At 43.1% G+C, this 13,900-nt stretch overlaps 1 protein-coding gene across 1 annotated transcript in view; it reads right to left on the bottom strand.

Moving 5' to 3' along the window:
- LOC117827539 (collagen alpha-1(IX) chain-like) overlaps window positions 1-13,900 on the bottom strand; it is a 49,849-nt gene that overhangs the window by 19,867 nt on the left and 16,082 nt on the right. The window contains exons 5-14 of the mRNA XM_034704119.1: window positions 9,276-9,672; window positions 8,819-8,899; window positions 5,695-5,712; window positions 5,318-5,407; window positions 3,182-3,217; window positions 2,006-2,077; window positions 1,875-1,919; window positions 1,747-1,782; window positions 1,641-1,664; window positions 1,477-1,530 (exon numbers count right to left, since the gene is read on the bottom strand). Of these exons, the coding sequence (XP_034560010.1) occupies window positions 1,477-1,530; window positions 1,641-1,664; window positions 1,747-1,782; window positions 1,875-1,919; window positions 2,006-2,077; window positions 3,182-3,217; window positions 5,318-5,407; window positions 5,695-5,712; window positions 8,819-8,899; window positions 9,276-9,672 (853 nt within the window). The remainder of the gene's footprint in view (window positions 1-1,476; window positions 1,531-1,640; window positions 1,665-1,746; window positions 1,783-1,874; window positions 1,920-2,005; window positions 2,078-3,181; window positions 3,218-5,317; window positions 5,408-5,694; window positions 5,713-8,818; window positions 8,900-9,275; window positions 9,673-13,900) is intronic.

Genomic DNA, 13,900 nt, shown 5'->3' with positions numbered 1-13,900 from the left:
ATGCCCACAGGAGGCAGACTCTAGAAGTGAGCCAAGTGGCCGGGCCCTGACCCATGGGGCTTGGCTGGGCAAAAGCCAAAACATTAAAAGGAGCTTCTGGGAGTGCATTGAATGTAAGGTGTGTTTTTTGTAATATCTTAAATCCTCTGGGAACCCAAATCAACAAAAATGTTCTACCTATGATATTTCAGACCATATGTAAATACTAAAAACTATGTAAAAATATTAGAACTCAACATGGATCCATTTTTCAAATATGTTCCATTATGTTTTTTAACACGTTGTCACACTGGGTTTTAAGGGGGCTGGTTTAACCTGATATTTATTACATAATAAATATTCAACCAATCAGAAAGGAAACATTGAGTCACGTGCACACATGTTCAACAAACTACTCCACTCCTGCTCAGTCTCAGCCAGCTCCCCTCAGTGTTGTCCAGTTCACTAAGTTTCCTCAGGACCGGTTCACTAACTTTCCCCAGGACCGGTTCACTCACTTTCCCCAGGACCGGTTCACTAACTTTCCCCAGGACCGGTTCACTAACTTTCCTCAGGACCGGTTAACTAACTTTCCCCAGGACCAGTTCACTAACTTTCCTCAGGACCGGTTCACTCACTTTCCCCAGCACCGGTTCACTAACTGTCCCCAGGACCAGTTCACTAACTTTCCTCAGGACCGGTTCACTAACTTTCCCCAGGACCAGTTCACTAACTTTCCTCAGGACCAGTTCACTAACTTTCCTCAGGACCGGTTCACTAACTTTCCCCAGGACCGGTTCACTAACTTTCCTCGGGACCGGTTCAATAACTTTCCTCAGGACCGGTTCACTAACTTTCCCCAGGACCGGTTCACTAACTTTCCTCAGGACCAGTTCACTAACTCTCCCCAGGACCGGTTCACTAACTTTCCCCAAACAGTTCAGAGTTCAGACAAACAGCTCCGTCTGACACCCGGAGCCGAGCTCCTCTGCGTGCCACATACTACACTTCAGCCTCCTCTGCTCCGGGCGTCTCATGGTCCTGATGCCCCGGAGACTACGGAGTGATAAAACTAATAAATGATAGAAGTCCTGATTCTGAAGTATTTTGTGACTCAGCACTCAGAGAACATTGTAAATGAATCATTTTCAGATTCTGGAGTTTTGATGTCTTTAGATTCAGAGTCAGACGGCTCAAACATGCAGGCTGTGAACTCTCTCTTGACCTGTCAATCAAAGAGTTAGGCCACGCCCACACAGTCCTGAGAAATGCTCTGACCTGTAAAATAAGATGTTTTTGAACAGAGTGTTTTCAGAGTTGTGGATGTTTATTTTCGCTCAGATTTTAGTTGAAGGTTGATTACACATTACTTGTTGATATTTTATGTGAATTTTAAATATTCCATTTACGTTTCTTGAGGCTTTACAATTGTTAGATGTACATTGTCGTCTTTAGAGAAAAGAGATGTTTTCTTGTCTTTGTTTTGCAGCATCTTACCTCAGGCCCAATGTTTCCTTCATCTCCTGGGATTCCTGCTTTCCCTGGTGGCCCCTGTTGAAAAACCAACAGAAGTTAGTACAGCATAGTATTCACTGTTGAGCCACGTTGGAGCATTCCGAGTTAAATAATGCAGAACATTGATTAATGTGTCAGATACATACTGCAGGTCCTTCACTCGTCGGGCCCTGTGAGGTGACAAACGATATCATCAAACTTAGTCCTTAGTTATCATGAAATGTGTCTTAAATAAGAGATTCTTCCACTTACAGGAGGACCTGGTTGTCCAGGGAAGCCAGGGAGTCCCTGCCATCAAGAGAGAAACCACATCAGTCATATGGTCGATGCTAACAATCTTTGAAATGGATGATTTAGAAATGATCGACAGGTGAACTCACTCTCTCTCCTACAGACCCTCTGGGACCCATGGTGCCAGGTAAACCCTGCAGACATATAAACACAGTCACACAGACAGTCCTGGCAGGTGATGTAAAAAGTGTGTGAGAGTGGAGGAGGTAAAGTTTCCTACAGAAGCTCCTGGAAGGCCGGGCAGGCCTCTCTGTCCGGGAAGACCGATCTCTCCCTGCTCCCCTTTGTTGCCCTAGGAAACAGACACAACAGGAGTACAGCAGCTTTATCTCCTCCCTGAATCTCTCCACAGCGTGTTGCTACAATACAAAGAGGCAGCATCAGTCCACGCTTAATGGATGAAGGATGGGCCACTTTAATGTTTCCTAGTTCAAAAAACCTCATCCTGTGGAAGGCGGTGCAGAAAACAAACGTGTTGCATTAAAATGACGGAGGGAGCTGTTAGCATGTTACGTTAAAGTCTGTGAATCAGAGATACTATATGAGGCATCACTCAGGTCTTTGTCTTCTTGTACTTCAAGATATCTTTGCTGAATTCAACATCCTGTGGACTGAAAGATGGTGAGAGAACTCTCAGAGTTGTTGAAAAGGGATCCTCTGACATCCCAGTGAGCTCTGACCAGGATCTCAACATTCACTGGTTCAAAGGAGGATTAAATCAGGTCTCGTCTGGACTTTAACCAGTTTTCATTTGGCTCAGATACTGTTACACCTCAGTGCATTTGAATTGGTGTGTATGTGGTTTCTGGTACTTCTGGAGCCAGCCTCAAGCGGATCCTCGAGGAACTGCAGTTTCTGGACTCATATTTTGAGACCGGAGGTTGCAGCTTGGTGAGAAAGTAAGTAGAAGTTTCCTGAGGTGAAGACCTGGCGACCTTGGGTATGTTGAAGAAGACAGCCTGGACTCAGGAGAGGGACGGGCTTAATGTATATAAAAGGAAACATATCCCTCTGGTAGAAAACTGTCACTTGACTTTGTCTAATGGATACTGCAGCCTCTGAGTTTGTACGACACACATAGCTTGCTTGTCAGCAGGCACACCATGCAGCCATGTCCTCAAAGTCATGTGCTTTTGAGTTCAATGCCCTTTTACTTTTGAGTCACTGTCATCTAAATGAGGAATTAGTGCTCTAAACAGCAGCTCTGTGTGGAAAGAATGCTGTGTAATGCCCAGTCATCTCGTCTTGGAGAAATACATTTTGAAATGGTGTGAATGCCTGAACACGGGTCTAATTTCCCTGAGGAGTCATGCAGCAAAAACAAGCAGAACCACAGAAAAGAGAGAGAACAGATGAGCAGCTCAGCAGCAGAGTACTCTGAGTGTGTTATACTCACAGGAGTGCCCGGGCTGCCAGGAGAACCTGGAAGACCCTGGAGAGACGACAGAGAAACCGAGTTAAAGAACACAGAAACACAAAGAGAAGAATACTTACTGTTCAATGATGATGGTGATGATTCAGACTAGGGCTGCAACGATTAGTGGACAGAATCGATTACGTCGACTATAAAAATTTGTCGAAGTGGAAAATGCAGCGTCGCCACGTCATATTATTGTTGTTAATTATTATTGTTGTATGATAAAATCACATGTCGGTTGGTGCATGTTCATTTGTAGCTGCAGTGCATAACCAAACATACAGGGGGCAGTATCGCTCCCACTGTTTACATTCTGCATGGAAACAGAGAAGAAGAACACATGAACTATGGAGGAACGCTCAGACGATGAGGCTCAAAAAACCCGACCCAGAACGTCCAACGTTTTTTAAAGTCTTTACTTGTCTCTTTTCTGTTCCTGTTAAAGCTGGGGTTGGTAGTCAGATTTAGATCCACTTTTTGTTATACTGGTTAAAATGATCTTTATGTCCTGATGGTAATCAATACATAATGTGTTCTTAAAAAATAGGTAAAAAGGGGCGCTGATGGCCTAGCGGTCTAAGCGCCCCACATGCAGAGGCTACAGTCCTCATCGCAGGGGTCGCCGGTTCGATTCCCGGCCGGTCGACCATTTCCTGCATGTCTTCCCCCTCTCTCTACTCCCCACATTTCCTGTCTATCTTCATCTGTCCTATCCAATAAAGGCAAAAAAGGCAAAAAAAAATAAATATATATATATATATATATATAAAAAAAAAAAGAGGTAAAAAAAAGCTGCTATTTACAGCCAGAGTAAACCTGGGAAAACACCAACCAATTACTGTTTTTTGGGTCCCAAAATTTTAAACCATTCAAATCCCGTCCTGCTGTTCTGCCCGCCTCCCCGTCTCCTGCCTCTGCTTCCCCTGACTTTATTGACTGCCCCTCTCGCTCGACCTTGGGCCTGTCCCCTCTGACCTGATGAGGTGCTTTGCTCAGGACGGTAGTCCGGATCAGAGTCTACTACGGGGGCTCTGACAAGCAGAAGAATGAATGACATTTAGTAAGTCCTACAGAAAATGTAGATGTACTGTAGCGTCCGTCCGGACTCTGAAGGGATGACGAGCCGATTCGTGAACACGTTGATCTTTAATAACCGGTCACTGTCGGCCGTGATCACGCCAACCAACAAAACAACAATCAATGTTTGAATGAATGAAGAACTTCTCCTCTTGTCTCTCCTCTCTCCCGCTCGTACACTCTACACCTCTCCTGATGCCTTCACTGACTGTCAACACTGTAGGAATTAAGAACATCTACACTGAACAGTTTTAACAAACAGTAGAGCTGTTACAGTATTATATGTGTGTTATAACTTTTCTCCTGATATCGTGTCACCAGTACAACTGGATAATGCTAGAATGACAGTTGTGAGTACTAACAGCAGCCATGTTTGTTTGTGTTTTTAACTTTCACTGTGAGAATGTTTTGGTGAGAACCGGTTTTGAATCAGTCACCATCATATGGTCGCAAGTCAGCGGCGCTCGTGCATTCGAGCAGGGGGGGGGGGTCGTTTTGGAGGAGCTCCGAGGGAGGAGGGGAGGGGTTAGACGGAGGCCTGAGGAAATGCTACATTCAAATTCATGCTAGTTTTCCAAGACTACCAACCCCAGCTTTAATACTAGGGTTCAGTCTGAGTTGTAAAAATCCGTCCAATTTCTTTGTTTTGAAGCAGATTACTATTCATTTAATAAGATATTTATGCAGTAAGAAATCAGTGATCATGTGTTTAACCTCCTGCACTGTTATAGAACATGATATATATATATAGCCATAAAATAGTAAAATAATACAATAACAACAATACTCTGTTTTGTTCTTTCTGTTGAGTTGTGCTAAGCAAAGGCGTGTGGATGAGTCTGTGATGAGGAGAGGCTCATGCACCCCTCAAATACTTGAGCCAAATAATCGTGACTCATCGACTCATCGACTAATCGAAGAAATAATGGATAGATTAGTCTACACCGAAAATAATCATTAGTTGCAGCCCTAATTCAGACCATAAAGCCCTGAACCTGTTTGTAGAAAGACTGACTTTATTAAAAAGGAAATGCTTACATCTCTCCCGTCTCTGCCGTTCTCTCCTGCGGGCCCTCGGGGGCCCTCTGGACCAGGGACTCCTGGGGGGCCTTGGACTGATTTGTCAGGCTGAGAGTGGACACATTCAGTCAGTCACATCACTTAATTTATGTGATCTCAACAATACAATAAATGTTTTCTGCATGTTACAATGTTCTGTTGAATCATTAGAAATATCTTGGACCATGAGGTCATATGAGTTTAGACGGCACTGGACCCTAAAACCACAATCGATCTTAACCATCACCATGAATAAGATTCAGGACAAAGCATTGAGGTAATTAAGCCACTGAAGCACTGGAGTAGATTATTGGCTTAAAAATGAAAAGCAAAAGGAGGAGTAGAAAAATAAATACCTCAGCATTGGCATACATCTGAAGAAGCAAGAGAAATCAGAAAAAAAGGAGTTAGTGAAAGTAGTCTCACCACCCTCACCAAAGTGTCAGCAGAAGCAAACCAGTTCATAATCATAGCAGTGAGTATTCATGCTGTCATCTCAATAAACAGCCCATAGTACCAACACCTCCCCTCCACAGGACCACCTCACAGCTGGATGCAGAAGTGTTAGCCTGAAGTCTAAGAGAACGCACCCGGCCAGGAAATGTGTCTGTCTACAGAGGGGAGGACATTTGCATCTGGATGAATGAAAACAGGAGCGCTGCAGACTTCAGGCAGACTGAGGTGGTGGACAGCAGAGTGGCATTTTCATTACTTCAGTGTTTCTGAGAGGCAGAGATCTCATTAAACCAAACTGAGACTAAAGATTACTTGCTGTCCTAAATGACATTACATTTACAGAGTTACATGTGTGTGTGTGTGTGTGTGTGTGTGTGTGTGCGTGCGCTTTTTTCAGGACCACATTTTCCCAGCCTCCTCTAAAAAAACAGGATATTAGTTGCTTAATTCATGTTGCATCTGTAACCGTATTGGTCTAAGGTCAGAGCTGCTGGGTAAACATTAATGTGAATCAATTTGTGTGCCATTATTTAAGTGATCTGACATTTGACCTCTAAGCTTTATACCTCCCTAATCACCACGTGGCTTCTTGTGAAATGTATCCCTCCCTGTCAAAGAACTTGTTGCATGAAATTAAGTATAGTTTGATTTTTAAATGAGTGTTTTTTTTGGTGTTTGCATGTTGCACCATTTCCAACAACATGCAACAGTGTCCTTGGCAATGCAAAGTAATGGAAAAGACAGTTTTGCATTGCATCTTCAGAGCAGGTGTGTTGTGCAGTTATTCTGCCTTGCTGTTTAATATACTAAAAATGGAACAGGGACAATTTAAACTCTTTAATTTTCATGCCAATTATGAAAAACATCAATTTCTTTTGTGTTTTTGTGTTTTGTGTTTTTTCTTTTGATTGCATTACAAATGATATATTCATTGTTTTAAGGTTAAGGGTGTTATAGCTGTATATCTAGTCTGTCCCTCACTCTCTGGCTGTAATGGAAACAGCCTGCTACATACTACCTATGAATGTAGTAGTCAGTAGGTACTGCCTACTACATACTGTGTTTGAATTTAGTCTGTAGTCTGACTGTTCTGTTGGATCTGGTCTGCAGTATGCTGAACCAGACGTAGCTGAATTTCCAGTTTCAGAAAGCAGAAGTAAACAATGACCAAGCTGATAGATAAACTGCTTCTTTAGCATCACTTATGATTTAAAAAGTTAAGAAGTGGTTTATATGGAATTTAATAATTTTCACAGCATCTAAAAACTGAGTTCCCCCAGTAAAAAAAAATAAAAAAGAAGAAGCAGAACATTAGCGCTGTGCATTGTATTTCAATTATTTATGTATATCTTAAATTGTCTTTAATAAGTGTACATATACATATACATGTGCCTTTGTGCATAATTATGAATTTGTGTATACTGGTATGTGTATGGTATGATATGGTTCTCTCATTAGACTAGTTGTTTTATTCACTGTTTTTTGCTTCAAATAATCTGTCAAATGTATGTTTTTTGTCTGAATTTGTTTTATCCGTTGTTGTTGTTGTTTGTTTTTTCTGCTCTGTCTTTTTTTTTTGTTTAATTTTTATTTATTTGATTATTGTATCGTCATTATTTGTGTGTCTTTATTTGAAGGTTTGTAAAAACAAATGCATTTCAAATCATAAAAAAGATATACTGTATATTGTTGCATATACTGTGTTCTTAACCTTGGGATTGTGGGGTGGGTTTGGGTTCGGTCTTGGGTTGGGATTAGGATGGGGGGGGTCTTTTATTTGTATCTTTCTTTTTTAAAAAAAATTATATTTTAAGTTGTTTTTATGTACAGCACTTTGTGTTACAATGTCTGTATGAAATAGTAAGGAGTGATGGAGGCATTTTAAGACCACCCTCACCAAATAGATGGTTCCACATGAGCCACGCTTTAGAAAGGAGGAGATGAGTAATGAAAAAACTCAACTTCCATAAAGTTGTTAAGAAACAAGATAAAAAGATCAAAACAATATTTGACACCAGGCTGTAAGCATGTGTTTAATTTTGCTGTATAAAAAGACATTTTAATATGGGCTCTAATGGGCTCTCCCTGACTCTCGGAGTCTCAGGTGGAAAGTTGAGGACCTGCGGTTCTGTTGTTCTGCTTTGTCTTCATTTTTCAACAACAGAGGCTGACGCTTTGCATTCTCCTAAAGTGGTGTCTTACTTGCCATGCAGTTTCATTTGGAAAAACACCACGCTACTAAAGCTAGACGCTCCAGAAATGCTGCTCAGCTCAGATTTAATGGCCATAAACAGCAGGCAGCAGGTGTTGTGCTACATTCCTGACAGCTGATCATCAAGCAGCGGCAGGTAAAGAGGCGAGAGAGACGTCAGGCAGGTTGACAAACGCAACCTTTTAATCACTGTCTGTTAGACTCTGACAATGATTGTGTGTGTAGGTGTGTGAGTGTGTGTGCAGTAACATTTCTGATTTGAACCATGCCGATACATATAGTTGTAGTATGCAGCCTGCATGTGGAAGTTATTTCCATGTCAGAGAACATGTGGCACATGCTTCGGTCTGTGTTGAAAATGAATTACTTTAAATTGAAACCACAAAAATCTGCATCTGGTGAGGTGAGTTTCTGTTCTCACATTTAATGTGATCAGACTTCCTCTGTGTTTCTACAGTTTGCCAGTAAGTGTTTTTGTGTTTTTGGCTCCATGCACTACGGTTCAACAAAGCCTGTGAGATCATGTCTGCCTGCTCCTGAACACCTCTGCCTCTAAGAAACGTTTGTCAACTTTAACTCCAATCTGCTGTGGACTACAAAACCAAATCTCTAAATTGTCAAACTTGCAAATTGTTTCGGATGAACCTCTGCCCTCCTGAACAAAAGGAAACTGCTTGGCAGAGTGTTTGTTACACCCCTGCAACTCCATCTCAGCATTTCTGCCTCGTTTGCTTGCAGCAAGCAGGGAGCCCTATCAACCTGTAAAAAACCACAAACCACAGCAGACGCTGAGCAGATCCCTGTTACTGTACCTCAGTGGCAGGCAGCTCGTTGCAGCTCTCTCTCTGGGCTCTCTTTGGGTCACAGTGAATCAACATCCATTGGAGTTCAAACTACGGAAAGAGATATTTATGTTAATACACACACAATCCTTTGCTTCCTTTTCACATGTGACACTGAGACTTCAGCTGCTTTGTGGTGAAGCCGTTATTCTTTGTGGTTTAAATCCATGCCCTGTACGGGATGTTGAGCGTGATTTTCCACCGATGCTATTTTCTGCAGGGATTAAGTTTTTTCCTTTTTTCCACTGGAACCCAGCTGAGCAGCTTTGCTGTGACAGCAGCAGCACTTTAGAATTAGAGCCCAGCTCAGCACACGTATAAACTTGAATATGTTTGTGTGCAGAAAGCAGCATTTCACAGAAAGAGCATGTAAGGAGAGTCAGTGAACATGATTCAATGCAGCAGGCAAATCTCCATCCTCGCTTACCACCACAGAGGCGTCGGGATCAGCATCCAGCCTGCCAATGAGAGTGTCTCCCTCTGTGTTGACGGGGCCTTTGCCCTTGATGGGTTTCTTATCCACAGGCTGGCAGTCCACATACAGAGTGACCTGGTCACGCTCCACTCCAATCATCACTTTGTGCCACTTGGTGTTAAAGAGCACGGAGAGGCCGGGGAAGGTGACGGTCTGCAGGTTGCCATCAGCGCCCATCAGGAAGTACTCCAGAGCCTGATCGTCACCGTTCAGCCTCAACCCTGCTTGTTTGTTGCCGTCTTCGTCGACGATTTGCCAGACGTTCCACACCTTGTTCACCGTGTTCTTGATCATACGGAAGGTGACCATGAAGGAGTACTCATCAGGGAAGCCGCGAGGAAAGTTCAGCCTGAGAAGAAAATAAGGCACAAGAGGGTAAATGAGTGAGGTGTCAGGGAAGAATGATCAAACCTGTCAAAGTCAAGAAAATAAAAGGCTTTACCGAAAACCACTGGAAGACACATCTTAAAGAATTGTCTTATAAAACAAGGTCATGAAATATCTTAAATGTGAGAGTTAATTTAATAAATATCAGCATAATAATAATGATAATGATAATAATAATAATAATAATAATAATAATAATAATAATAATAATAATAATAATAATAATAATAATACATTTCATTCATAGGCACCTTTCTGGACACTCAAGATCACCTTACAACATACCAACAGTAAAAAAAACACTCAACAGTGAATAAATACATAAAAACAACAGAATAACAATACAGTACTAGAAGAATGAAAGGGGGGGGGGGGGGGGGTCATTCCAGTCCCATAGAGACAGATTAAGGTGAGTAAACTTGGTGGAAAAGGTGAGTTTTGAGAGAGGTGGAATTTTGTAAGTCCTGGGGGAGAGAGTTCCAGAGGCAGGGGGGCCGAGCAGCTGAAGGCTCTCGACCCCATGGTGGTCAAGGGTGAGTTGGGTGGAAGAGGAGGACCAGAGACTACGGGTGGGTACTTTGGTATGGAGGAGGTCAATGAGGTCCTGAGGAGCTCGTTGCTAATGGCCTTGAAGCTGAGAAACAGAATCTTAAAGATGATGCGGTATTTGATGGGAAGCCGGTGGAGTTGCTGCAGGACAGGTGTGAAGAGATCTGGTGGAGGGGGTCTGGTGAGGATGCGGGCAGTGGAGTTTTGAACCAGTTGAAGTTTATGGATGGATTTGTCAGGTAAACCAAAACGAAGGGAGTTGCAGTAATCTAGGCGGTGTGAACCAAAATGTCAGTACTGTTGGGGGAGAGAGAGAGAGATGGACGTATGCAAGAGATGTCTCGGAGTGAAGTGTGCTGACCAGGTGACATTATTGATGTGGGACTGGAGTGACAGTGTGTGTCAGTGACCGGGTTAAGTCTGTGAAGGGGGCACTTTTTGAAGACGGGGCAAAACAGGGGGAGAGTTCAGCATCCTGACTGCCTGGTGGATAAAACTGTCCCTCAGTGTGCTGGTTCTGGCCCAGAGACTGCGTAATCTCCTTCATGATGGCAACAAGCTGAAAAAGCTTTGAGGCTTTATGAGGCCCAAGGTTGAGAAAAAAAGAAACAATGGTAGACTTTAAGGCCTGTTTGCCACGAATGGGATTCTGTGAGCGAGGCCGCCTCAATAAATCACTGCTTCAATGACCAAACGCAGCCCTGGTTAGCATCCACCGTCTGGGCTGTTTTTAACGAGCCTCATTCTCAGTAGGTGGTGCGTTCATACATGGGCGCTGCCGCTGGACTTTTACCGTCTTGTAAACGATCAAGGTGCCGCAATAAAAAGAGTTTCCTGTGAGCCAATAAAACAAATGAACACCACGCTGCAGCTTAGCCCGAGGTGAGGAGGTGTGAGGTATGTGCTGCTTTTGCCCTGGAGAGAGAAGGCGAGGGGTGCAGCGTAAAAAAGGTTGTTGGCCGACTTCAAAGCAAAGTCTTTACCGGCCACTGGAGCTGATGAGGGAATGAACATGTGGCTACTTTCTGTGTGTGTGTGTGTGACAGGCCTGAGTGGCGTAGATTCAGGGTACCAGTGTGTTACATAAGAGGCTCTGAAGGAAAGCTGGCTTGAGGCAACAGGATTAGCCAAAACAGCATTGAGCAGGCACACTAGGAAACACCAGGAGTCTTTTGGTTATGTAAAGTGTTAAGGCAATAAACCTGCACACTCTGTACTGAAAACACATTTGTTCATATGTGTGGCTCTATTTGGATCGTGAGGGTGGTAAGCAGGGCTGCGTTATAGAGTGGGCAAAGTGACAAGCTGCCCCTGAAATGCAAACCTCCAAGGGCCCCGAGCTTCACTCTTTGTCTTTTGGTTTGTGGTAATTGAATCAATTAAAGGGCGGGAGCATCCTGACAGTTTAGCACATGATGCTCAGTGTGCCCTCCATGATTGTGACAAAATATGAAAATAACTCTGACTGTGTTATAACATAGACATGCTTATCTTAGATGTGATTCAGAGAAATATCAGGTAAAGTTTTTGAACAGCATGACTTCTACCAGGGACAATAAGTATTGTTATTACCCGTCTCTCTTACTGATCTTCAGGCTGTGTAAGATGCTTGATTCTGATTGGTCAAAACCTCTTGACTACGGTTATGAACTTTCACTAACATGATCAACACCAGAGACAAACTGATCACACGTCATGTCAAATCAATCCACAGAAAAGAGTTCAGACACATTTAGCTTCTGCTTGTTGACACCATAGACCGTAAGGTGAAACCGTTAGCTTTTGTTAGCATCAAAACAATGTGGCTAAAGATTGATTTATACTTCTGCATTGAATCGACGGCGTAGCCTACGCCGGAGGTCCCGGTAGCTCCTGTTCCTACGCAGAGGCCTACACATGTAGCCGACGTGCACCTCCTCCAAAATGTAACTACCCGTAGAATCAACACGGACCACAAGCCCTGTGATTGGTCAGCTCGGAGGCATTGTGTTTCCTGCATTTACAGCACTTCTGAGATCCCCGCTCATTGTGTGTGTATTTCATCTCCTCCTCTCTATCCTTCATGTAATCATGTCTGTATGATAAACAGCAACATGTATCAGCTGTAGATTAACATAACACGCTCTGAATCTCTGTGGAAAAGGAAACAGAGATCGTAGCGGGGCCGGAAGCAGGCGGCCGGCTATCAGAGAGACCACACTGCCCTCTAGTGTTTCGGAGGAGAATTGCTGCGCGACACGGACACATCGACGCTAGGCCTGTCAACGAATATTCTAAATTCGAAAATTAATATTCGACTGTGGAAAAAAACACATCAGCGGCTGCTTTGCGAGTGTGCGCACTGCATGACGGGTCAGGGAAGGGTAACAGGAGTCACACATGCACAGCGTGAAGCAGACGGCAGAGAGAAATCCTTCCGTCCCCCGATCCTCAGTGCGCTCTGAGCGCGTCTTTTCCTCCGCTGGGAACATAGTGAATAAAAAGAGATCGGGCCTCTTCACACGTGGACTGTCTTGTGTTTTGGGCAAATAACCTGTCAGGCCTAAGACCATGCATTGACAGTGGACTAAAAGAGCCTGACAATCAGTGACACTGGGATAAAATGCAGTTTTTCCTCTTTTTTTTTATAGAAGCGCCAAGAATGTGTGGACCAAGTGGACTACTTTTTCGTTTTTAACTTCAATTAATGTGAATAATATTTACTTCAATCACTGAATGAAGCCTGCCTATATTAGGGACAAGAGTCGGGACCTTTAATTGCTCGCACAAGTCTTGTTCAGCACTCACTCAGCGCACTGCGCACAGAGAGGGGAGGGGAGCGAGCGAGAGGTCAACAGCCTTCAAAGTGTTACGGTATAGACCATTAGGTCTTTTACTTGTTTTGTAAGTGTAGGTATGTTGTAGGCATGTTATATCTTAAATAAAAATACATATATAAGTAGTTATGTCTCCTTGTATCAGTTTGTCCACCTGTTATTGACATAATGCGCAAATACAGATATTCGAATGGTTCGAACCTATGGGATTTTTTAGAGCGAATATTCAAATGTCATTTTGGAGCAATTTTGACAGCCCTAATGGACGCACAAGTATGTGGGGCTGTGTAGGGGCGACGTAGAAGTATAAATCAGCCTTAATATGCTAGGTCTACTTAGCATGCTAAATCAGCAGGCTACAGATGTTTGTCTGTGGCTCAGTGGGTAGAGTCGGTCCTCTATCAATTTGAAGGTTGGCGGTTCGATCCCAGTCGCATGCCAAAGTGTCCTTGAGCAAGACACTGAACCCCAAATTGCTCCCTCTGTTGTTCAGAGGTGTGTGAATGTGAATGAATGAGATTAGCTAACACTGATGGTCCCTCACTACATAGCAGCCTCTACCATCAGTGAGTGAATGGGTATGAATGAGTGAATGTGACGAGTAGTGTAAAAGCGCATTGAGTGGTCAGACAGACTAGAAAAGCGCTATATAATTACAAGTCCATTTACCATATTACATATATGGAGAGAATATTGTGTCTTTAATATGCAATCAAAAATAATGGATTTGAGAACAAAAAACAATTTTGCAAACAAAATTATGATTTGAAAAATATGAAATAATGCTATGAATAAAGGAAATATATTTGTGATTAAAAATGTATC

This window comes from Notolabrus celidotus, chromosome 16 (assembly GCF_009762535.1).
Source record: "Notolabrus celidotus isolate fNotCel1 chromosome 16, fNotCel1.pri, whole genome shotgun sequence".
Lineage (NCBI taxonomy): Eukaryota > Metazoa > Chordata > Actinopteri > Labriformes > Labridae > Notolabrus > Notolabrus celidotus.
The sequence above is the reverse complement of the archived record's forward strand: the minus strand, read 5'-3'. Positions and strand labels throughout refer to the sequence as shown.